At 47.7% G+C, this 22,513-nt stretch overlaps 1 protein-coding gene and 1 non-coding gene across 2 annotated transcripts in view; one reads left to right on the top strand and one right to left on the bottom strand.

The window, feature by feature from the left end:
- Window positions 1-14,281: 14,281 nt before the first annotated feature.
- LOC125347501 lies at window positions 14,282-14,388 on the bottom strand. Its single transcript, XR_007210252.1, has one exon. It is a non-coding gene; the product is annotated as a U6 spliceosomal RNA (small nuclear RNA).
- Window positions 14,389-16,351: 1,963 nt separating this feature from the next.
- Window positions 16,352-22,513, top strand: part of Kiaa1549 (KIAA1549 ortholog) — a 54,506-nt gene continuing 48,344 nt past the window's right edge. The window contains exons 1-3 of the mRNA XM_048337712.1: window positions 16,352-16,379; window positions 16,798-19,476; window positions 21,176-21,264. Coding sequence (XP_048193669.1) covers window positions 16,352-16,379; window positions 16,798-19,476; window positions 21,176-21,264 — 2,796 coding nt within the window. The remainder of the gene's footprint in view (window positions 16,380-16,797; window positions 19,477-21,175; window positions 21,265-22,513) is intronic.

Below are 22,513 nucleotides of genomic sequence, written 5' to 3'. Positions count from 1 at the left end.
TGTATCATGACAGTAGAGCACTCTCAGATTTCACTGAGGACGCCTGTGTTTCTTATTGAAATAGCCTCAGTAATCAGGCCTCGTTTTCTCTTAAAGACCACTGAGTCCTCTGGAGAAATCAACTGAGGCTCACATACAAGCAGAAAAAGTTAAAAAAAGAAAAGAACAAATTGTAATCAGTGTTTAAAAAGCAGAGAATAAAAGGCCATACTCCTGATGTAACAATGAACACAGTATCTTATTTGGCTTCATGTGATTATGCTGTTTAGCCAGTGAAGGAGGGGAGGGAGAAAGAGAGAGGCAATCTCCCAGACAGTGAGGAGAGGCAGATGGAGGATGGAGATGTGGAAGATTGTATGGCAGAGGCAGGAAGACTGTGTGTGTGTGTGTGTGTGTGTGTGTGTGTGTGTGTGTGTGGTCATGGGAGGGGCAGGAGGAGGAGGTGATGGAGATTAGTACATTCAGCAGAGAGATTCAGTTTAAATATGTTCTTTGCTAAACTTACTATTGGCTTAGACTGTGGATATGTTTTAAAATCAGCATTTCATGTGAAAAAAGAGATCAGCCCTATCTAACCTCTCTTAAGAACTAGTCACTTAGCCGGGGGCTGGTGGCTCATTCCTGTAATCCTACCGACTGAGGAGGCTGAGACAGGAGGATCACTGTTCAGAGCCAGCCTAGGTATGAAAGTGGATGGGACTCTTTTTTTTTTTTTGCCAGTCCTGGGCTTGGACTCAGGGCCTGAGCACTGTCCCTGGCTTCTTTTTGCTCAAGGCTAGCACTCTGCCACTTGAGCCACAGCGCCACTTCTGGCCATTTTCTGTATATGTGGTGCTGGGGAATCGAACCCAGGGCTTCAAGTATACGAGGCAAGTGCTCTTGCCACTAGGCCATATCCCCAGCCCGATGGGACTCTTATCTCTAAGAGCTGGCAAAAAGCTGGATGTGGAGCTGTAGCTCAAGCTGTAGAGCACCAGTATTGAGTAAAAAAGCTAAGTGACAACCCTCAGACCCCTGAGTTCAAGCCCCTGTACTGGCACAAAACAACCACAACAATAACAATAATGACCCCCTTCCCCCCCCCCCCCCGCAACTAACCCAACCAGAAGTGGTCACTGAAGCAAATGATGATTATGTTCTTGAAAACATACTAAAGGGTGATTTTTAATATGCTTAGGAAAAAAAAAAAAACACAACCATGTTAGCACCCCACTTTTCAAGTAGCAGTGGTCAGAAGTCAATCACAGTCTTTAATGACCCGAGTGACTTCATGCTTCAGATACTGAAAGCAGATGGTTGAACTACACACAAAGCCAAAAGTATCTGACTCGTTCCCACAGCAAGTAATGACCTCTGTGGACCGGAAGGAAGTGGCCCAAAGCCCCTGAGTAGTTAATGGGTGCTCAGCTTTGGCGAGGTGGAGGAGATCAGCGAGGAGAGTTCCCTAGAAGCTGAACATGGCAGCCGCTGACAGCTTGGAGCCGGTACCTAGGCAGCAGCTGTCAGCATTAATAAGGGAGTGATTAGTGCCTTCTTTCCCAGAAGCTCTGGGAGTGTGCTAGAAGGACAAGCAGTCTCTAGGAGACCTGGAGGTACATTCATAGCTTATTCCCTCCGAGTATGGACATCCAGTTTTGTTTTAGAAGCACGTACTAGTAGAAAGGAATTATACGAGGAGTCATATAACACATGTGCCTGTATAGGTGTGTGTTCACTTAGTACAAGGTTTTCAAGGTTCATCTGTGTGAAAGCATGTATCAGAGTTTCATTCGTTTTTTTATGGCTGAATGATGTTGCATCATGATGTGGCCCTGGAGCATTTTGTTTCTTCATTAGCTGATGGATGTTTGGGTGGTGTCCATCTGTTAGCTGTTGTGAGTGCTGCTGTGAGCATTTGTGTACAGGCTTTTCCTTGAGACACCTATTTTCAGTGATTTGGGGAATTACTGATAGTGTTCCAGTATAATACGGGAGCGGAATTACTGATGATGTTCTCAGTGTAATAAAGGCCAGTGGCTGAGCACTGGTCGCTCATGGTTTTCATCCTAGCTCTTCATGAGGTTGAGATCTGAGGGTTGTGGTTTGAAATCAGCCTGGGCAGAAAACTCCATGAGACTCTCACCTCCCATTGACCAGAAATAAGTCAGAAGTGGAGCTGTGGTAGAGCAAGTGTTAGAGCATCAGCCTTGAGTTCAAGCCTCAGGAGGACACACATGAAAAAGAAAATTAAGTGAGGTTAACTGATTTGATTTAGCCATTCTACAATGTTTATACAAGGAGATCCATTTTTTTTTTGGCGGGGGGAGGTCCATCATGGGACTTGAACTCGGGGCCTAGGTGCTGTCTGTCCTGAGCTCTTTTGCTCAAGGCTAGTGCTCTACCACTCTGAGCCACAGTGTTACGAGCCTCAGATCACAGCCTCCTGAGTAGCTAGGATTATAGGTGTGACACACCAGTGCCCAGCCATACATTGTTATTATCAATTACTAATATTATTATATATTGCATATTACATATTATATTGTAATATATAATATATTATTAACAATTGTCAATTATCAAAAGCTACAAAGAATAAGAAAAGGAGATAATTCTGATAAGTGGTGTTTTCCCAGGAATAGATGATGTCACTGAGGCTGTAGGTACTGTTGGCACCGCACAGGGTACCAGGCTTTGGACAAACCCAAGCTCTTGGTGCTGCCTGCCCTATTATACGAGGCACAAGAAATTGGGATCCCCCCCCCCCCCACCTTCCCCAGGGCCTTGTGAGACAGGAAGTGCCCAGGTACAAGGTGAATACTGTAGAATTGTCCTTGTCATCATTGTCTCAAATAAGGCCATCTGTTATCATTCCACTCTTTCTCATGGGCCCAGCAAAGCTGCCTCTGCTTCCTCAGCCTCGGAGGGTGGACACAGGTTGGCCGGCCATGTGGTATGGGGCCTCAGGTAGTTGGTAACAGGTTTCTGGGGGTAGTTGGCAGATTCATTTGGTCTGTGGTCAACCTTCCCTGGCTTCCAAACCAGCCCGCAGCTTTGTAGGCAACATAATGCCTGTGTTCTCAGGCATTGGACTGGGAAAGCTAGGCCTTGGGGAACTCGCTGACCCCTCCCCGCGTCTCCTCCTTGGGCCTCTCGTGGGCCTAACCATTCATGACCGCATACAACGTCCTCTGGACAGCATTCACGCGAAGCTTCTTTTTGTTTTTGTTTTATGCTGGTCCTGGGGTTTGAACTCCAGGGTCTGGGGGCTATCCCTGAGCTCTGTGTTCAAGCCTAGTGCTCTACCACTTCAACTCAGGTTCCCACTGTTTTTTTTTTTTTTTTTTCTTGGTAGCTAGTTGGAGATAAGAGTCTCACAGGTTTTCCTGCCAAGCCTGACTTTGAACTGCAGTCCTTAGATCTCAGCCTTCTGAGTAGCTAGAATTGTAGGCATGAGCCACTGGCACCTATTTTTATTGTGTTGGTTTTTTTAAGTGTGATTTAGTGGTACACAAAGCTAGTGGCCCTGTGCTGAGGTGCAAAGGGCATAATTCACAAAACTGTGTTTTAGTATATACAAGGCTTTTTTTACTTTGTAATTATGAAATTTTGTGCACAGTTACTCAACAAAATTTTTCTTTAGCCGGGCACCAGTGGCTCATGCCTGTAATCCTAGCTACTCAGGAAGTTTGAGATCTGAGGACCTAAGTTTGAGGCTAGCCTGGGCAGAAATGAGACTCCAATAAACTACTCAGAAAAAGTGGGGAAGAAGCACTGTGGCTCAAGTGGTAGAGTGCTAGCCTACAAAGAGGCTCAGGGACAGCACTCAGGCCCTTAGTTCAAGCCCCAGGACTGGCAATAAATAGATAGATGTGTAGGCCATGCGTTCTCAGCAGTGTTATGGCCAGAACAAGGGGCTTTGGCATTGGATAGATCTGGGTTCATATCTTGTGTCCACTCCTTGCTGGTTGTGGGACTTGAGCAATTCCGTCTTTTGGAGCCTCCGGTTTCTTGAACAATACAAGGAGAAGGAACCTGCTGGTCTGTGGTTGGTGGCTATGGCTGTCCAAGCTTCTCCACCTTGAAACTGGCCGTGGTGTTTCTCTACAGTGGTCTGATACACATGCCATCCCCTTGGCCAGTGGCTGGTACAGTTGAGTAGAGCTGGTACAGCAGTGTTCCCTCCCTCTTTCCCCCTCCCTCTCTCCCTTAACCTATCTCTAGCTGACAAGCAATTGATGACTGATGAAATCTTTCCCTAGTGTGTACACAGAGCCACACAACCCCTGGTTCCCAGGCCTCCATCTTGGAGGCCTTCTTCTCTGTTCCTTGCTGGTGTCTTCAGGAGGACCCAGTCTGCTGACTCCAGCTGGAGGCTCGCTGTCTGGGGGTGTTGGGGGGGACTGGTGAGCGTGTTTATTCATAGAGGTACTCTCAGGTCATTAACCGATTATGGGGAAGGTATTAACCGGCCTCTGATTAGGAGGAGTTCTCCTTTCTCTCAGGCAGGTAATTATAGACTGTTTACTCATATTCCTTTGAGGAGGGGTTAAGGGAGAAAGGAATTCAGATTTTTTTTTTCTTTGCCATTTTTCTGGAAACTCTAGTGAAGGGGTTTGAGAAGAGACCAGTGGAACTGCTTCACTGTTCATGTCTTAAGGTTATTTTTGTACTTCATTAATCTATTCTTTGGAATAGGGACTAAAATAAATGTACTGCTTTGGAAATATTCTAATTTCCTCCCCTCCTTCTTCATAAGTGTCATAAATTCTAAGACCTACTTTAGTCCTTTTTTTTTTTTTGGCAGTTGTGGGGCTTAATTCAGGACCTAGGTGCTGTCCCTGAGCTCTTTTGCTCAAGGCTAGCACTCTATTATTTTGAGCCATAGCTCCACTTTTGGTTTTTTGAGAGGTTAGTTGGAGATAGGAATCTCACACACTTTCTTGCCTAAGCTGGCTTTGAACTGAGATCCTCAGATCCCAGCTTCCTGAGCGGCTAGGATTATAGGCGTGAGCCACCAGTGCCTGGCTTGCTTTAGTTTTTATTCACCATCTCTTTGTAACCTCTTTGGAACTTCAAACTTGAGAGACAGAGGGAAGGCTTCATCCTAATACAATCATAGAGCTATGTATCTGTAATATTTATATTTATTTATTTTTTGTATGGCAGTACTAGGCTTGAATTCAGGGCCCCAGGCTCTAACTTGGCTTTCTTGCGTAAGACTGACACTACCACTTAAGCCAGACCTATACCTCCAGCTTCTTACTGGTTAGTTGGAGATAAGAGTATCATGTATTTGTTTGCCTAGGATAACTTAAAACCTCAGTCCTCAGATCTCAGTCTCTTGAGTAGCCAGGAGGATTACAAGTGTGAGCTAAAGGCAACGTGTCTTTCTAAAGACCACGAGATAACAGCAACTTGGTGCTGAATTTTCCAATCAGACAACTTGTTTTGGAATAGTCTTAACACATACATATCGTTTTCAGACACCAAACAATGATTATTCTTTCTATAATTATATCTTAGGGAGTTGGGATATCTTTAATTAACAGGGACTTTAAAACAAAAACCCCACTCTGGGCCCCAGTGGCTTATGCCTATAATCCTAGCTACTCAGGAGGCTGAGATCTGAGGATCAAGGTGTGAAGCCAGCCGAGGCAGACAAATCTGAGGGACTCTTATCTCCAATTAACTACCAAAATTCTGGTAGTCAAGGTGTATGTAGCTCAAGTGGTATAGTGCCAGCCTGGAGTGGAAAAAAACTAAGCAAGAGTGAGAGGCCCTGAGTTCAAGCCCCAGTACTAGTGTGCACGCAAATGCACGTACACACACACACACACACACACACACACACAAACACTTTCCCCCCCGCCCTTTTTAGCAGGGATCATGGCTCTGCTCCATCCTAGGGCGAAGCAAGAGGTGACCCCCCGAAGCCCCTCATGGATTTTAGTATCAAAGTGACACAGCTAGTAACTAGGTCCCTCTTCTTGCCAGGCAGTCAGCAGTTCAAGGACCACATACGAAGTGTTTCCGCCCATAGCATTGGCCCTGAATCTGAGGAAGCCTCTTCATCTACCTATCCATTTATAAAAAATTTGGGGGGTTGGAAGAACATGTTAAATGTCACCATGACAATATAGCTAGCCAGATATAGAATATGGGGTGTCTACAGGGATAAATGACCTGTTTTCCTTCACAAGTAAATAGTGGGAGCTTAAAAAAGCAAAGGAGAAAAAGAAATTAAAGTAGATTTCCTTTTCTCACTTATAAAGTTAATAGACACATGAACCAAGCAATGTGTTTCTTGTTTAGGGCTTGACTTGGGGGAGGGGGGGAACAACCAAAGCAACTCTATGGAAATATTTTGATGCTATCAAAGAAAGTTAAATAAGAAGTAGATCTTTAGATGATATTAAGAAATTATTTTAATTCTGTTTGGGTGTGATAATTATGATTATGGTTTTATAGCATCCTTTTTAGAGATATGGAAATATTTATTGTGGTGAAGGATGATGTCTGGGATATGCTTTGTTTTTGTTAAAAAATGGATGGGATGGGGCTGGGAATATGGCCTAGTGGTAAAGTGCTTGCCTCGTATACATGAAGCCCTGGGTTCGATTCCTCAGCACCACATATACAGAAAAAGCTGGAAGTGGCGCTGTGGCTCAAGTGGCGGAGTGCTAGCCTTGAGCAAAAAGAAGCCAGGGACAGTGCTCAGGCCCTGAGTTCAAGCCCCAGGACTGGCAAAAAAACCCCCAAACAAAACAAAAATTGATGGTGTTGGACCTGAGTTCTAAGCTTTCAGCTTTTAGGTTTTCTATTTCTGAACAGTATTTGTGTATGTATGTGTGAGTGTGTGTGTGTGTGTGTGTGTGTGTGCGCACACACACGCATGCATGCACTAGTCCTGGGACTTGAACTCAGGACCTGAGCACTGTCTGAGCTTTTTTGCTCAAGGCTGTCATTCTAACCCTTGAGCCACAGCTCTACTTCTGGCTTTTTTTTTTTGTGTGTGTGGTTAATTGGAGATGAGTCTCGTGGCCTTTGCTTTGAACTGGCTTTACTGACACCCTCAGATCTCAGCCTCCTGAGTAGCTAGGCTTATAGGTGTGACCCACTGGCTGGTCTGAGCATTTCATAATGAAAAATGCCAAAGTGTGTTTATTGGTATTATTTTATTGTAGGTAACATTTATAGAATTCCTTACACTGCCTTTTTGCTTATTTAACTTTCAGTCTGGTTAATTTCTTGGCAAATTAGTATTTACATTAAGTTCATGGTATTCCTTATCCCTGGGGTCCCAAGGAGCTCTCAAATAAACTACAATAAGTCATAATCATAGCTACTTAGGGAGCTAATGTTATGAGTAATTGCCCATCAGTAGGTGCTTTATACCAGTAAGTACACAGAAGAGGGGGTTTGTGAAAGATTGCCAGTGACTAGAACTCTATTAAATAAGGATGAAGATTTTGTGTGTGTGTGTGTGTGTGTGTGTGTGTGTGTGTGTGTGTGAATTGAATCAGAAAAACATATGTAAGCTGGGCACCGGTGGCTCACACCTGTAATCCTAACTATGCTGGCAGCTGATATCTGAGGATTGCAGTTCAAAGCCAACCTGGGCAGGAAAGTCCATGAGTCTGTCTTCCTGGCTTCTCCCTCTTCCTCCACCTTCCCTCCTGCCTTTCTCTATCACAGCACCTTGCTTGTTTCCTTGCTGATCTCTGTACGCCAAGGACTATGAGCAAGGGCATGCTGATTGGTTAATGGGTCATGCCTGTGGTCAGGAGGGATTTGGATTCAATAAACCAATGGACGTATCGGGAGACAGATGGATGAAGCTCTCCTTTCACTGAGTTTGTGGTCTTCTAGAGGAGGCAGAGGGGTAAACCAAGAACACCATGTAGGTTTGGTGAGGAAATGAAGGTGGAAGAGGAGCGCCTAGGGTATGTATGACAGGATCTTGGTTCGCGAGGCATTGTGAGAGCTCTTGGAGCAGAAAAAAAAAAGAACTCATGAAGGGCTTTAAATATGGAATAAAAAGAAGTTTAGGTGACATACAGACATGGATTATCGAGCAGATCTGCATATTGGAAAACTCCAGATGAATCAGAGGAGCTAAGAGGAAGGGCCAAAGATCACAGAGGATAGTGGGCTATGGTTTATGTGGAGAGAGAGACCCCAGCCCCAGCTGGGTGGTGTCGGTGGCCGGGGTGCACCCCTTTGAGGAGGGCTGGGGCAGTTACGACATGGTTAGTCCTGCATCCCTCGCGGGCTGGGATATATCTGGGGTACCACACAGCCCCAGTGTCTCATCCACATGAGGTACAAGACTGTTCTGAGGGCTTCTGGCTTTACTCGAGCAGTACAGTAGAAGCCATTTGAAGGACGGTTTGGGGGTGTCTGGGCTCTCCTGGTTCTTAGCTATATATACTCAGAGGGCCGGGGGAAGCAGGGTCACGTCTGTCACCCGTGCTTCTCGCACTTGGCACCTAGAAATCCCATCTCCCATGTAGTCGTCACCAGGGCTTATTTATTACATGGAATGTTGTGATAGGGGCAGCAGCAGGTAGAGTTCGCAGTGGAACCTGGCTGGCTGGTGGATGGGAATTTTAAAAGTAGGCAGTAAGGTTGTCTTTTCATTTATGAGATGGGGTCTTGCCGTGTGGCCCCCCAGGCTGGCCTCAACTTCCAAGTCTCCAATGATCCTCCTATCCCCACTTCCCCAGTAGCTGGGCCTGTGGAAGCTTGCTACTGCACCTTGCCTTGCATGACCTTGGGCTGCTGTTCTTCTTGCTTATTACGCATCTGTTGCTTTGGGTCTAGGCTTTTGGTCTGTTTCACTTGTGCATGGTCTCCAACTTGGAACTGCCCCCCTCCCCCCCCCCCCCCCGCATTCCCTTCACTCTGCCTTGCTAGGTGCACAGTGTATTTTGTGCCAGGCTGATTTTCTTTAGGGTAATGATGCTAAAATACCTGCTTTGCTCAAAATAGCCTGTCAGCCATTCTCCCAAGCAAATGGAAACAGTACTGCCCGCAGCCCCAATACATCCCATGTTCTCCAGACGCAGGGTTTTTTATGCCTGTTGGTACTTCCAGCCAGACCGACCCCTTCTCTCTCTTCTGCCTCCTGTTCCCTTGATGTCCAAGAAAAAGCTTCCTTTGGAGCTGGATGAAGGTATGAAGGCGGTAGCATTGCTGTGTGTTGGAATTAGACCTCCCAGCACTGCCGCAGGCCCCGGCCCGGGCAGGAAGGTGCCGGGCTTGCCTGTCTTGGGATGTGGTGCCCATTCAGCCCCCAGTGGAATCTGAGACCACATTATCTCCAGGCCACCGGTGTCCTCTTCCCTGCAGTGACAGGACTGTGTTAGGAATTAAATTATTTTAGGAACAGATGGTGGGCAGCGAAGTCTTTCCCTTTTGTTCTTGGTGAATCGAGTATTTGGTTGGTTTTGGGTGTTTCAAGTGCTGGCACTCTTGCTCTCCAGGTTGGTAGGGGAGGGTTGCGTTTTCTTCAGGAAAGAAGAAAAATAGACAAACCGAAATATGGTGTCTTCCAATAAATGCCAACCAGAGCTCATCCATAGCCTGAGCTCCTCAGAGGAGAAAGTCATACAAAGAAAAGAGTCCTTGAATCCCAGCATGAGTCTCTCCCATGCTGATGGTTTCACTGTAATAGTATAAATGTTAAGAATGCTTTGCAGTGCCATTATTTCAGCATTGTTTGGTGGTAGTGGCAATTTTATTATCTATCTATTTATTTATTTATTTTTGGTGCTGGTACTGAGTCTTTTTTTTTGCCAGTCCTGGGCTTGGACTCAGGGCCTGAGCACTGTCCCTGGCTTCTTTTTGCTCAAGGCTAGCACTCTGCCACTTGCGCCACAGCGCCACTTCTGGCTGTTTTCTGTATATGTGGTGCTGGGGAATTGAACCCAGGGCCTCATGTATACGAGGCAAGCACTCTTGCCACTAGGCCATATTCCCAGCCCTGGTACTGAGTCTTGAATTCAGGGCCTGATATTCTTTTTACCTCTCTCTCCTTTGGCCTGCCCTCTCTCTCTTTCCCTCTCTCTCTCTCTCTCTCTCTCTCTCACACACACACACATCTACTTATCTATCTCTCTGTCTTTGTGCTGATAGTGGGACTTGAACTCAAGGCCTTGCGTACTCGCTTGGCTTCTTTGTTCAAGGCTGATGCTCTGTGCTTCACTACTTGAACCTCAACTCCATTTATAGCTTTTTGCTCATTAATTGAACCTAAGAGTCTCACGGACATTTCTGCTTGGGCTGGCTTCAAACCCTGATCCTCAGATCTCAGCTACCTGAGTAGCTAGGATTCTAAATATGAGCCACCAGCACCCAACTCTAACAATCTATCTTAAATAGTATTTCTTATAATATAGCCAGTGCTGGCCAGAGAAGCAGGTAACATGGTAGGCGCAACTGGTATTTATCTGGGATTAGAGAAAGAAAAGTAGGGGTAGGAACAGATAAAACATGGGAGTGAGGGAAGGGCGGTGGTCTCAAGGACACTAAAGACTCTCTGACAAGTAGAAAGGAATAAAAGTGGCTAGAGATTTGCTAAGTTGGCCAGCCATTTAATTATGTAGCTCTTTTTGTTTTTAAAGTCTTAGAAATGCTAAAGCAAGTGTGAGTGGGTGTGTGTGGGTGTCTCGTTTTGTGGGTGCAGTATCCACGGGTTGAGATGATGCAATTTAGCAAAGAAGCTAACATGGTCGCTCCATTTGGATTCAGGCTCTGTAAAGAGGTGGGGCAGTGCGGAGCCCCCGCTTCCTGGCCCGCCCTCTGGGGCCGTGCTGTCTCCTCCGCACTCAGGCCAGCAGCCAGGAGCTGGCCCCACGTGGATACTTCCCTCCCCTTCAAAAATACATGCCCTGCTGGTGGCTCATGCCTGTCATCCTAGCTACTCAGGAGGCTGAGATGAGAATCACGGTTCAAAGCCTGCCTGGGCAGGAAAGTCCATGAGACCCTTTTATCTCCAGTTAACCATCCGAAAAGCCAGAAGTAGCACTGTGGCTCAGGTGGTAGAGTGCTAGCTTTGAGCAAAAGAAGCTCAGGGACAGTGCCCAGGCCCTGAGTTCAAGTTTTAGGACCAGCATACACAGACACAGACAGACAGACAGACAGACAGACAGACAGACAGACACACACACATACACACAAAATATGCCTTTGTGTTGTCTCAGTAACTGAATTTAGCACATACTTTTGATTATAATATAATTTGGCCTTTTTTCCAATTTACTTTCTTTACTAACATTATTATTGTTGTTGTTGTTCTTCTTCTTATTGGTGCTGGTACTGGGGTGTCAACTCAGGTCCTGGACACTGTCCTTTAGCTTTTGTGTTCGAGGCCTATGCTCTATCACTTGAGCCACACCTCTCTGGCTTTTGGTGGTTAATTGGAGATAAGAGTCTCCCAGATTTTTCTGCCTGGACTGGCTTTGAACCATAATTCTCAGATCTCAGCCTCCACTAGCTAGTTAGTGTGAGCCATCAGTGCCCAACTTTTACTAACACTTTAAAGAAAATCTGGTGTGGTTAGAAGGCCATATGGATTCTGAGAACATAAGACTTGCCTTTTCTTCATTGCTCTGTGTGCCATTTTGTGCTCGTCCTTAAACTCTTGGGGCTTCATTTGCACCAGAGGGGTTTGGCTGATCTCAAAGGGCCCATGCAGCTTGAAAGGCCCCTGATTCTGTGACTGACTGTTGTAGACAGGTAAGGGTTCCAGTAGGAGAGTGTGATTACCTTCATTGTCTTGCCTGTGTGGGCCAGGGGCAATGAACCAGCCCGGTGATGACCAGGGCGTGTGGGCAGTGTCATGGTGGACATCCCATAAAAGATGTATTTTGTGGGCTTCTTGCAGTGGGGTCCCAGCTGTGGGTCATCTGGAAGCAGGGCGGGGGACGGGCTCCCCACAGAACCACTGGGTGACATCTGCGTTGGATACGTCGTTTGCTGGCATGTTGTGGTTCTGCCTGGGTCTGGTCCCAGCCCCTGTCCCTTCTCTGTGTCGTCAGAGAGAGAGAACCTTTCATTCTTTTGTGGTCCAAGGCTTTGGAGCTTAGAAATTAATCTCCAGGGCTTGAAATGAGAGTCCCTGGTGCCTTTTATGCGGACAGAGTCTCACCTGGGTTTTCTAACCTCTTCCCAAATTAACTGCAGAAGTAATTCCCTGTGGCACAGCCGCTGCTGTCTCTTGGGCCTGCCGGTTTCTCCCCCAGGGTTTGGCAGAAAGAATAAAAGCATCTCAGCCTGGCACATCTTATATTTCCCAGTAGGAAGTTTTTGTACCTGTGTATCTCTCCCCCTGCCCCAAGTCAACAGGACTTTTTTATTTTGTTCTTTTGACCCCCCTCTGCTGTCCTCATTCTGTGTCCTCTTAAGGCCAGGTTGACTTAGTTGTAATGTGCATCTGATCCTTGGGTTCATAAATCAGCCACTAAGTCTTGCTTGCTTATTATGTGCTATTTCATCTCTTGCTGTCTTCTCGTTCACTTGCAAATGCATTTCAGATTCATTTAAAATGGGATCTTGCTCCCTGTACAGCTCTTATATTTCAAAACAAATTATATCATAGTAGAGTTTTAAAACAAACACATGAAATGCTTTATGCTTAGGGGAATTCTCAACTTGTATAACACACAGTTGGACAGAAGCATAGCTTTATTATTCCTTAAATGTATGACTTTGCGGGCTACCTCAGGCTCTGGCTTGGCTTTTCTGCTCATGGCTGGCACTTTATCATTTGAGCCACACCTTCAGTCTGGCATTTTGCTGGGTAATGGCAGATGGAGTCTTGAGGACTTTTCTGCCCAGGCTGGCTTCAAACTGCAACCCTCAGATCTCAGTCTCTTGATGAGCTAGGATTATAAGCATGAGTCACCAGCACCCTGCCATGAGTAAATATCATTTTGTGTGTGTGTGTGTGTGTGTGTGTGTGTGTGTGTGTGTGCTTTCAGTTGGTTGTGGGGCTTGAACTCTGGGCCTGGGTGCTGTCCCTGAGCTCTTCAGCTCAAGGCTAGCACTCTACCACTTAAACCACAGCACCACTTGCGGTTTTCTGGTGGTTAATTCTCATGGACTTTCCTGCCCCAGCTGGCTTTCAACTGGCAAAAAATAATTTTTTTAAAGAAACAAGTAATAGAGACAATATTCAAAGAGATAGTACAAAGAATGTTCCAAAATTAATAAGCAACATGAATCCTGTACTGCAAGAAGATCATGCAGTCTTAAACAGGGTGCTTGGACTGTCCTGGCTTCTTTTTGCTCAAGGCTAGCACTCTACCACTTGAGCCACAGCGCCAATTCCCGCTTTTTCTGTTTATGTGGTACTGAGGAATTGAACCCAGGGCTTCATGCGTGCTAGACAAGCACTCTACCACTAAGCCACATTCCCAGCCTCTTAAAATTTTTATCTAGTAGATGTTGGACGATAACATTCTATCTTTGCTGTAACTTAATGCCTTTTTTTTTATGTTTTGTATCTATTTGTATCTCTGTTTCCCATTTTGAGTAAATTCTTCAGTTTTATCTTTCAGTTTACTGAATCTCACTTTATCTGTGTCTAAATTGCTGGTCTACATGTATAGTGAGCTATAATAGTGTAATTATTGTGTTTTTCATTTTGAAATTATTTTTGTTTTCAGATATTTCTGGCCAGTTTTTTGGGCTTTTTTTCTTTTTGCTTAAACTCAGGACCTGGTGAGCTTTTCTGCTCAAGGCTAGTGCTCTGCCATTTTGAGCCACAGTTCCACTTCTGGTTTTTTGGTGGTTAATTGGAGATAAGAGTCTCACAGGCTTTCTTGGCTGGGCTGACTTTGAACCACAGTCCTCAGATCTCAGCCTCCTGAGTAGCTAGGAGTACAGGCGTGAGCCACCAGCGCCCGGCCAGTTTTTATAACTTGATGCTCTTTACTCATGTTTATAGTCCCTCATTACTTAAAATGAGTTAAACGTATCTTTAAAAAAAATTCTAGAATTTTAGTATCTACAGTTTTTAAAAGATCTGATGTTATTTGTGGGGATTTCTTTTGACTTGGACTTGTTTCATGGTACCTTAATTCCTTGTGTGTGTGTGTGTTCTATTTATTGTTAAACTGATGTACAGAGAGGTTACAGTTTCCTACGTTAGGCCTTGGGTACATTTCTTGTGCTGTTTGTTACCTCCTCCCTCATTCCCCCCTCCCCCATCCCCCTTTCCCTCTCCCCCCCATGAGTTGTTCAGTTGGTTTACACCAAATGGTTTTGCAAGTATTGCTTTTGGAGTCGTTTGTCTAAAAATATGGAATGCTTCACAAATTTGCGTGTCATCCTTGCGCAGGGGCCATGCTAATCTTCTCTGTATCGTTCCAATTTTAGTATATGTGCTGCCGAAGCAAGCACCTCTGGTTTTTAATTTTTATTCTGTACTCGTATTTGTTATCATCTTAGCTATAGCAATTCTTGAGTGCTGATTGGACATCATGCTTTTCTTTTCTTTGGACTTTTTTTTAATTTTTTTTTGGACATAAGATCTTGTTATGTTGGCCAGGCTGAATCTTAATTGTGTGGATTCAAGTGATTCTTCTGCCTCAACCTCCCAAGTACTCACAACTGTAAGCGCATGCCACCGTGCCTGGCCTGGCGACAATTAATGTTGGCATCTGCCAGGCGTCGTAGAGCAGATCTACTTCAAACTAGGAGTTTTAGCATATAATATTGGGCTATACAAATAATATATGTTCTGAACTTTTTGCATGCTTGCTGTCCAAAGTCAGAGTTGAAGTAGACACTCTCTTGATTTTTGTTGTTGTGGCCTAAAGGACAGAGATGAGCGATCTCAGCGATGGGTGTTGCAAGTCCCAGATGAAGGCGGAGGTGGGGCCAGTTCCCTCTGTGGTCTGTGAGGGCGAGCCTTCTATGGGAGCCCCCTAGTTGCTGGGGGTTGGCTGGCCGTCATTGGCATTCTTGGACTTGTAGCTGTATCCCCTGATCTCTCATCTTCACATCCCGTGTGTTTCCCACACTTCCCTCTGCTAGTCCGGACACCGTCATAAAGTAGAGGAAGTTAAGGATTATCCCCATGCTAGTTCACCCACTGGGACAGTGAATGTGGTTGGTGACTGTTGCCCCTTATGAAGTGGACCGCAGTACCCTGTGTGGTTATCAGCTGGACCGCGGCTTTGCCTTCTTGTCTAGGCAGCCTATATCAATTACAAGCCAAGTTGCCAGTACCGTGTCAATAAATGATGGCAGCTGCTCACGCCTATCATCCTAGCTACCCAGGAGACTGAGATCTGAGGATCACGATTCGAAGCTAGCCTGGGCAGGAAAGTCCATTAGCCTCTTACCTCCAGTACATTACCCAAAAAAAGCCAGAAGTGGTGCTGTGGCTCAAGTGGTAGAGTGCTGACCTTGAGCAAGAGCAGCACCCAGGCCCAGAGTTCAACCGGAGTTCCAGCCCCAGGACTGGTGACAGCTGTGATTGGGATGAAGGCCAGGGGACTGGATGCTCTGGCACTTCTCAGAACACAGTAGCAGCATGTCTGTTATTTACCCATCAGGTATTTATTGAGTTTCTAAAACGCTGTGTGTTCACTGTGCTAGGCACAGGAAAAGAGAAGAAGCAACCTTTATCTGTTGCTCTCTCCTGTCTCTGAGAAGCCACGCTCTCATGTGGTGGTTGATTTCATCAGGTACACTGAGAAATGGGACTGGAAGGGACTCCAGCTGCCCTGTAGTCAGAAGGAGGAGGCTGTAGCCCTGCCCGAGCTGAAGGGCCAGCGGGGGAATCCAGATCGAGGGTTAAGGACCGAGCAGGAATATGCATGTCACAAAGCCAGAGGAGATGTGGGCTTGGAGAAAGAAGCATATACATATATATTTATGGTGTGTGTGTGTGTGTGTGTGTGTGTGTGTGTGCGTGTGCGTGTGTGCGTGCACGCACACATGTGCGCTGGTCCTGGAATTTAAACTCAGGTCCTTGAGCTTCCGCCTGGCCTTTTCACTCAAGGCTGATACTCTACCACTTGAGCCACAGTTTCACTTCTGGCTTTTTGGTATTTAATTGGGCACAAGAGTCTCACAGATGTTCCTGCCCAGGCCGGCTTTGAACCATGATCTTCAGATCTCAGCCTCTGAGTAGCCAGGATAACAGGCATGAGCACCAGCATACCACTTAGGAAGTCGATTTGTCTAGAGAATGGTTGTGTAGGCTGCGGGTGGGGCAAGGGCTTGGAGGTGTCTGGAGCCTGCATAGGAAGGGCCAGAAACTGCCAGGGAGCACAGCTGGGAAACTGCAGGAGCCTCTAACCGGACGAACATCAGGAGCTCTGTGGCTTGTTTCTCTTAGGAGCCAGCTCTTACCATGGGCTTGGGAGTTGAGGCAGCTGTGGGTGGGTTGTCTTGCAGGTAATTTATTGATCTTCCCTAGCCAGTGAATGTGTAGTTGATTTCCTGACCTTCCCTAGCCTCCCATTCCTCGTATGTGCAGGGAGTGAGGGAGAATGGGCCGGACGACCTTGTAAAGCCCCTTCCATTTCCTGTCTTCTGACTGCGTGTTGTTAGAACCAGACCAAAAGTATGTAAATGTGTTCCCATGTATGCAAGCTTCAGTCAAGGTGCTGCCCAGGTTTATGCATATTCGCAGATGTTGTCTTGTGTGTGATGCTGGCAGTGAACTTCTAGCTGTGAATCGCGGGGCTTTCTCGTGAACGGGTGTTTGCAATGAGTGTGTTTTTTTCTGTCTGCCACGGGGTATTAGCCGTGCGGCTTGGTGCCGCCTGCCTAACGCAGCTGTGGTTTTCTTCCTAGATGAGCTCCCCCTGGAACAGCACAACCTTTCCTCACCCTCCGTGGGGCTCGTGCTGGAGACGAGCACCGTGCTCAGCACTGCACCCGAGGCCTTCACAGAGCCTGCCCCGCGGTCTCAGGCCAGTGGGTCTCTCCCCGTTCCCTCCTCTTCATCTGCCGTTGCTTTCGACACCCCCTTTTTAAACTATGGTCTGCAGAGCCCCAGTGCGGCAGACCACAGCATCTTTGCGGCCAATTATGGCTCGGTGACGAGTAACGAGATCGCCTTCGATGATGAGGAGATGGACAACTGCCTGCCGGAGGCCCCCTGGACCACTTCACAGATGGATTTCCCAGCGCCAGATATCACCCTCAGCCCCCGAGAGCTGCCCCGGGAAACGCCTGAGCCGAGCCTCACTCCATCCATCCCCACCGTGTCTTTGCTGGATGAAGTGACTTCAGCCTGGCAGAACACCCAGCAGCCATCGCCGCCGGCATCTGCCGAGTCCCCCAGTCACGTCAACACTTTCGGGTCAGCTTTTCCCACCTCCAAGGGCTTCGTGCCAACTCCTAGTAGGAATGTGGTGCTTTACCCTACTACTGAAATTCACAGCCAGTTATCAAGTAGGACTTTGCCAGAATTCTCAGCTTCAGTCATGGAGGAGGCAGAGACTCTGCTTTTTAGCTCTCTGTCTTTGATGCCTCAGCCGTTAGGCGATGGCATGACTCAACAGCCATCTGTCCCCTTGGGGGAGGCCTCACCGCCTCTAGAAGATGTCCCGGCCACAAGCACAGATCGGTACCCTGAGGGGACCCCTGTTTGGAGTCAGCGTCTAGAAGAAACCACCCTCCCAAGGGTGTACCCCACTGTAACTGTGTTGCGCACAGACCCCGCCTCCACCAGCACGCCTTTTGCTTTATCTTCAGATTCTCTGGTATTTGTGTCCTCTGCCAGCCAATCAGCAGATGTGTCACGCCACCCCTTCCCACCGAGCCATGCCGGTGACGCGTCCGAACTGCCTGGCGGTTCTGCGGTCTCCCCTTGTGCGGGTGACGCATGTGGCTCGAGCCCGGCGGCCGCTCTCCGAGTGCACACTTGGTGCACGTCTTGTGCTGAGATGTCACCTCGGCCGGTTCCGGCCACGAGTCTTACGGAGAAAGACATAGGGTCAGGGGACGAGCCTGAGACGCTGACCACGGCCACGGCCGACAGAAGCCACTCTCCGTGGAGCCGTGTGGGCATAGAGCTCTCCACATTTGAAGAAAATCCCCGAGGATTGAATACGCTTTTCCCCTCCAGGCCTGTTCTGCCCCTTTCTTCCAGATTTGTGGAGCTCTTTGACGCAAGCTCTGGCATGTCAGCTAGGATGGACGTGGCCAGTGTTACCACCACCCAGGGGTCCCCTTTCCGTGAACACCTCTCCCTGTCCGTGTCACCCGATCCTGCTTTGGACTCCTCCTCTGCCACCTGGGCCCAAGAGACGCTAGTCAGTGTGACTTCTGTGTTTCCCTCAGTGGCCCCGAGTATTTCCCTTGACTCATTTTTCTCGGTCACATCCAACCAAAACATGCCATCAGATGCTGGCAGAGACCCAACCTCTCTGACCTCTTCTTCCAGTGTGGTTGGCTTAGTAGAGTCTACACATGTGTTTGACCAAGAATCTACCCGTGTTTTTGAGCACGGATTGGGCTTTTATTCAACCCCACCCCTGGAGCTCAGCAGCCCAGGTCCTTCGCCTTCAGAGGGTCTGGCTTCCCCCTCTGGGAGATCAAGGGATCTGCCCACCTTCCTTTCCCAGCCCTTCCCCACCCAGGTTGAGACCCTTACCTTGTCCGAATCTGTCAACTCACAGTCATCTCCACTTTCTGTTCCGAATTCCTCAAGCCTGGAGTCTCCTCAGCCCTGGCCAAGTTCTGAGCTGGCTTTCGACACCGTCACTTTTCTTTGGAACCTCTCTGCCAGGTGGCCATTACTCTCAAGCTCCCCCTTGGACTCTCTCCAGTTCACCAAAGCATCGACCAATTCACCAGTGGATTCAGATGCTCATTTTACCTCAGCTTTTACTGAAACTACCTCCACTTCTGCGTTTCCCCTCACTCCCCACGAATCTGAACTCATCACACTGGTGCCCGCCGGCTCTGAGCCCATTCTCGACACCTCCTCTGCCGAGACTCACTCTCAGTCTGTGTCTCCTGCTTCCCCTTGGACACCCATCTTAATGGCGTCCTTTCTGTCCTCAACTCTGACACCTTCCAAGAGCCATATCCATGTTACTGATGCGCACACATCTCTCTCCGCCCCCTTCTCCACAGTCATTCCCAGCAGTACAGAGCTGTTGACCCACGTGTCCCTATCATCTGTCTCCTCATTGGTTTCTGAGGCGAGCCCCTCCCCTCTGCCCACAGAGCCAATCCCAGTGCACCCATCCTCCACGCCCGCAGATTTCTCACCGAGTCCCTCCCCTGCGCCCAGCACTCCCAGTACCACTGTTGCTACAGAGGAGGCAGCCGACACCGGCCTGCAGAGCCATCCTGTAAGCGAGACCCCCGAGGGGAGCAGTGCGGCCCCTCCTCTGCCATCCCTTGGTCCCGGGACCACCTCCATACCTGAAGCGACAGTTGGGACTCCAGCACTGGTCACCACCAGGCCGCCATACGTGTGCGACATTACTGTTCCGGACGCTTACTTGATCACGACTGGTAAGACTGTGTCTCATCATCTCTATGGGGTAGGAGGTCTTGCTTAGGACGTTGGTGTGCCGGCCTTGTGGGGCAGACCATTGTAGCTAGGAGTACAGGCAGTGGCCTCCCAGACCTTCCCATAGCGATCCTCCTCCTCCACCTGCCTCCCATGAACCTTCCCATCCCCCAGCCTAGTCCTCTCTCTGTCTCCTCAACTCTTAAGGGTGAAATTGACACCGCTGCACTGCCTCATTGGAAAGATTTGCACGCATTATGTTATTGTAAAGATAGGCATGCATGCATATAACATATTTAGTCTTGCTGCGAGCTGGTAGCTCATGCCTGTCATCTTAGCTACTCAAGAGGCTGAGATCTGAAGATCATGATTCGAAGCCAGTCTGGTCAAGAAAGGTCAGGAGACTCATCTCCAGTTGACCACCAAAGGAGAGCTGTACCAATAGAAGAGTGCTAGCCTTCAATGAGAAAGCTCGGGGACAGTGCCCAGGCCCGGAATTCAAGCCCCACGACTCACCAAAAAACATGTCATCTAGGGATGCACAAAATATTGCACATTAGTTTGTTGCAATAAGGGCAAGTAAAGGTTTTCAACGAGCCACAGAAATTTGTGTTTGCATAGATGACATGATTGAAATGAAACACATTGTTATTTAGTTCAGGCAGAGAATTGGCAATGGAATTAGGACAACCCTTACAATTTCTTGTGAATTTACTCTTCTTTTGCTTTTATATATCATTTTGTCCCAAGGATATTTGATTTCTTCCTCTCCTTTCTCTCATCTCCTCTCCTCTCTTCTCTGTCCTCTCCTCTCTCCTTTCTCCTCGCTCCTCTTGCTTCTCTCTGGTCATGGGGCTTGAACTCCAGACCTGGGCACGGTCCCTGAGCTTTCTCATTGAAGGCTAGCACTCTTCTCTTAGCATAGCTCTCCTTTGGTGGTCAACTGGAGATAAGAGTCTCATGGATTTTCTGGTCCAGGCTAGCTTCAAACCATAATCCTCAGCTTTCAGCTTCCTGAATCGCTAAGATTACAGGTGTGAGCCATTGGCTCTCAGCTCTGTTTCTCTCTTTTTAGTAGTTATCTGTCAGTGAGAGAGTACAGAGAGGGGTTTGAAGTGGTGTGTGTGTGTGTGTATGTGTGTGTGTGTGTGTGTGTGTGTGTGTGTGTGTGTGTGTGTATGGTGCTGGGGGGGAATTGAACTTAGGTGCTCTACCATTTGAGCTACACCCCTGTCACCCTTTCTTTGGAGCTCTGTTGGAGAACAGAGCTGCTGTTGGTCCAGGATGGGTTTGGAGGGAGGCATGTGACCATAGGCAGTTAGTGAGGGGTGAGTGTAGTCTGGAGGTCTCTTCTCCTATCGCCTCTGAGGGATTGTGCATAGCTGGACAACTGTTAAGATGAAACTGGGAACTGGGAGCACTGTCTCGTGGCTGGGTCACACCAGCTGCTTCCTGATCTGATCCACCAGGGGCGGAGACTTTGCCCTCCTGCTACGTCTGCTTACCTGGCATCTTCAAGTCCCCACAGATGTTCCTTCTAGTACTGGCCAGCTGGGACCCTTCTAATGTGGTGTGGGTCTCGTATTACAAAACAGTTTTGGAGCTGACACACCGTGGTATTGTCCTGGGCTCTGGAAGCGGGACACCATTCTTCTTTGTAGTGGCACTAAAACACATTGGCTGGTTGGGTTTCATTTGTAGTGCTGGCCCGCAGAGCGGTGCAGGAGTACATCATCACGTCGATTAAGGAAGTGTTGAGGATCCACTTCAGCCGGGCGGTGGAGCTGAAGGTGAGTGCCCGAGGCTTGGGGTCTCACGCTGGAACAGTCTGGGCAAGGTGGCAGGGGCCCACAGTGGTCTAGCTACTCTCCTCTGTATTACGCCTCCCTGGTCCACTTCTCATTCCATCAGGGGAGACTTGCCTGATGTCAGGCCGGCTCTGGTTTTGTCTACTGGGGAGGTTGTGTTGCCAGAGCTGGAACAAAAAAAACCCTCTCGATCCAGAGAAAATGGTTTAGTATGAGGAGCTGAATCATTTTGCTTCCCTTTATTTCCATGAAAGGACTCGGGTTTGAGTCCACGTGTCTTTCTGTACACCAGTGAGAGGAATGGAGTTCTGTATTGTTTATACTGGACCCCGTGATGGGAGCCTGCTCCCAGAGGAGTGTGGGAGCTAGGCGGAGCTAGGTAGAGTGCTTGCCTAGCATGCATGAAGCCCTGGGTTCGATTCCTCAGCACCACATATACAGAAAATGGCCAGAAGTGGCGCTGTGGCTCAAGTGGCAGAGTGCTAGCCTTGAGCAAAAAAACAAAGCCAGGGACAGTGCTCACGCCCTGAGTCTAAGCCCCAAGACTGCCCCCCCCAAAAAAAATGCAGAGAGAAAAGGAAAGTCACATACAGAAGTGTTTTGTTTTTGTGCATGATAGGCAAGCATATCATAGCCAGTCACAATATAGTGTGTGTGTGTGTGTGTGTGTGTGTGTGTGTGTGTGTGTTGGTACTTGGGCTTCAATTCAGGGACTAGCTTTCTCACTTTGCTTTTTTTATTCAAGGTTGGAGTTCCACCACTTGAGCCACACCTCCACTTATGACTTCTTTTTGTTTATTTGGAGATAACCAATTCCATCTCACATTTGTTTAACCTGGCTAGCTTAGAACCAGAATCCTTAGATCTCAGCTTCTTGAGTAGCTAGGATTACAGGTGTGAGCCACCAGCCTTTGCTACTAGTAATTTTTTGTATTGACTACATGTTGAAATGATGTTTCACATATATTAGACCAGGGGCTGGGAATATGGCCTAGTGATAGAGCACTTGCCTCGTATACATGAAGTCCTGGGTTTGATTCCTCAGCACCAGATATATAGAAAAATCCAGAAATGGCACTGTGGCTCAAGTGGTAGAGTGCTAGCCTTGAGCAAAAAAGAAGCCAGGGACAGTGCTCAGGCCCTGAGTTCAAGCCCCAGACCTGGCACCAAAAAAAAAAAAAAAAAAAGAAGAAGAAAAATGTTACACACACACACACACACACTCACACAC

The sequence above is a fragment of the Perognathus longimembris genome, chromosome 2, assembly GCF_023159225.1.
Source record: "Perognathus longimembris pacificus isolate PPM17 chromosome 2, ASM2315922v1, whole genome shotgun sequence".
Taxonomy (NCBI): Eukaryota; Metazoa; Chordata; class Mammalia; order Rodentia; family Heteromyidae; genus Perognathus; species Perognathus longimembris.
This window is presented reverse-complemented; position numbering and strand designations above follow the sequence as displayed.